At 40.2% G+C, this 2,660-nt stretch overlaps 1 protein-coding gene across 1 annotated transcript; it reads left to right on the forward strand.

Annotated features, from left to right (window-relative positions):
* Positions 1–578: 578 nt before the first annotated feature.
* On the forward strand, positions 579–2,639 carry LOC109516826 (AMP deaminase 2-like). The gene is made up of 4 exons (XM_019871627.1): positions 579–964; positions 1,110–1,283; positions 1,719–1,829; positions 2,234–2,639. The coding sequence occupies exons 1-4, from the start codon at positions 749–751 to the stop codon at positions 2,447–2,449; spliced, it is 717 nt and encodes a 238-aa protein (XP_019727186.1). The 5' UTR covers positions 579–748; the 3' UTR covers positions 2,450–2,639.
* The last annotated feature ends 21 nt before the right edge of the window (positions 2,640–2,660 follow it).

Consider the following 2,660-nt stretch of genomic DNA (forward strand, 5'->3'; position numbering starts at 1 on the left):
ACTGTACAATGGAGATACAATATATCATATCGTAAGATTACATGAGCTGGAGAAGAGGTGGTTAAAGGCATGTGCACCATCAAGAGTCCTGTAATGTTTGCTCTTTTTTTCCTGAAGAAAAAAAATCATATAGTAGTCAAATTTAACATTTTATAGAAAGTTAACTTAAAAAAAAACGTTGATAACCGATCGATTGATTAAAAAACTGAAAACATTCTTTTGAAAAACTATTTTAAGAATAAGAAAAAGAAAACCTTTATTCGTCTTACAATGGAGAAAATCCAAATTTACAGCAGCAAAGTTATGAAAGGAAGAATGCAAAGAACAAAAAGTATAGGAGCTGCTGTAAAGGGAGCCACTCTCGCGGCGCCAACTTGAAGTCATAACAACATAACAAAATACAACACATAAGACAGGCAGTCATTCAATCTTCAAAAAGAGAAAAAAAAAAAAAAAAAAAAAGTAATATGGACTTTAAGCACACGTTTACATTAATCTAGAGTTTTACAGTTGTTATATACATGAAAGGCTTGTAAAAGAAAAGGACTTTAGTTATTATATGTTGCCAAAGTGTCGTAGGCAGTTCATTCAATTGTCGACATTTTAACATGCCCTTTTGGTTAGTGGTTTGGCGGGTTAGTTGGTTGGTTGCTTTCTTGCTTGGTGAGGTTTCGTTTGCTAGCTAACTCTGCTGTCGTTTCCACTACGGTAGCACCATCTAGTGGACATACCAGCATTGAATGACTCAATGTTTCATCCAATCGCTGTTCAGTTCAACATGAGGCAGAAATCGATGAAGGTCTCCTTCTTGATGTGTTTTATTGCATTTCTTTTTCAAACTAGGCAGCGAGGCTTCCACAGTCTGGTACTACGTCCTCATTGTGGCGAGGCAGGTCCCATCCATCACCTGGTGTCTGGTTTCATGTTGTCAGAGAACATCTCCCACGGGCTGCTGCTTCGGAAGGTGGGACCCAAAATGCCGCAAAAAGCCCGAAGCCACAACCACCATTACATTTGCTCAGCCAAGTGACCATCTTGATAAAGTAAATCCAAATGGAAAAGTCAAGCTGCGCTGTGTCATGAACAGATGATGTCTTATCCGTCCACAGGCTCCTGTGCTTCAATATCTGTACTATTTGGCTCAGATTGGCATCGCCATGTCTCCGCTCAGCAATAACAGTCTGTTCCTTAGCTATCATCGTAATCCTCTGCCAGAGTACCTCTCCAGAGGCCTCATGGTCTCCCTGTCCACAGACGATCCCTTGCAATTTCACTTCACTAAGGTAAGCACCAGTGTTGCCGCCGTGAGCATGAAAAATTAACCTAGTTACTTTGCTGATTGCTTAATTTTAAAAATCACAAAGTTATATTTCAAGTTACTTTAATACTTACGTTTCGCAGTTACTGACAACTTTGCTCAGCATAAAATGACGCCTGGTTTTGCCAATTAATTGGAAGTACATTTTTACCAGTGACTTTAATACTGTAAATGGGGGCGTGGGTGGGTATTTGGCACTACTCTTTGAAATACTGACATCACTGCAAAGTTGTAGTCAATATATTCCATGTCGGACCCACCTCAAGCCCTAAGTTACCTAATTTCTGCAAGAAAAAAAAAAATGACACAAACTTGATTGAACAATATTGAAGCCAACAGCGGTATATGGTTTGTTAAATGTTGAATGTAGAAACTTTTAGTGTGTGCACTTCCTTTGTAGGAGCCCCTGATGGAGGAGTACAGCATTGCGGCTCAGGTGTGGAAGTTGAGCTCTTGTGACATGTGTGAGCTGGCCAGAAACAGTGTGCTGATGAGCGGATTCTCTCATAAGGTAACTGGGACTCTTCATGTCCATCGTAAAAATAAAAATAAAAAAAACACTGTGCTCTTTGCTGTACAAGTGATATCCAATCTGTATTGAGCCAAGGCTGAACAAAAATGTCACCAAAATAATTACGTATAGTGAAACAATCTCATCCCGATTTACACAAAAAATTACATTGTGAAATGGTTAGTCGAACACAAAGCTTTGCATTGTATCGTTGTGCCATTTGAAGGAAGTGCATTTAATTGTTCTGCCTGTTAATATACATCGCTGGCATAGATAGATGAACAACGATACATTAATTTTTGGGTGAATAAATAATTAAAAGTGGATGATGAGTAACATGCCACGGCAAAGTGATTGGGGATCACTGTGCTATACGGTTGAAACTTATTGCCGTTCCGGTTTAGGTGAAGAGCTACTGGCTCGGGCCCGACTATGTCAAAGAAGGCCAAGAGAGCAACGACATCAGGCGCACTAACGTTCCGGACATCCGCGTGGCGTATCGCTACGAGACCATGTGCGAGGAGCTCAATTTGATAACGCAAGCCATTCGTACGGACGAGATGGACACCATTGAGGAGGAAGAGAGTCTGAGCATGGCTGCCACCCAAGGAAAGCAATGAACTCTCACCGTAGTTTCCCTGCATCACAACTTTGGTACACACTTGTGTAAAAATAATTTAACGATTGTGGGAAATTGAGAAAGGGCACACACTGGGTTGCGTTTAGCCGGTTGTTTATTTCCATGAGTTGTTCATTGTGACGTCTCCAAATCTTTTTTAGTTATTTTTATATTGTATGTTGATGGCCATATCTTGTCAGCTTTTCTGTACT

The sequence above is a fragment of the Hippocampus comes genome, unplaced genomic scaffold, assembly GCF_001891065.2.
Source record: "Hippocampus comes isolate QL1 unplaced genomic scaffold, H_comes_QL1_v1.1 scaffold1346, whole genome shotgun sequence".
Lineage (NCBI taxonomy): Eukaryota > Metazoa > Chordata > Actinopteri > Syngnathiformes > Syngnathidae > Hippocampus > Hippocampus comes.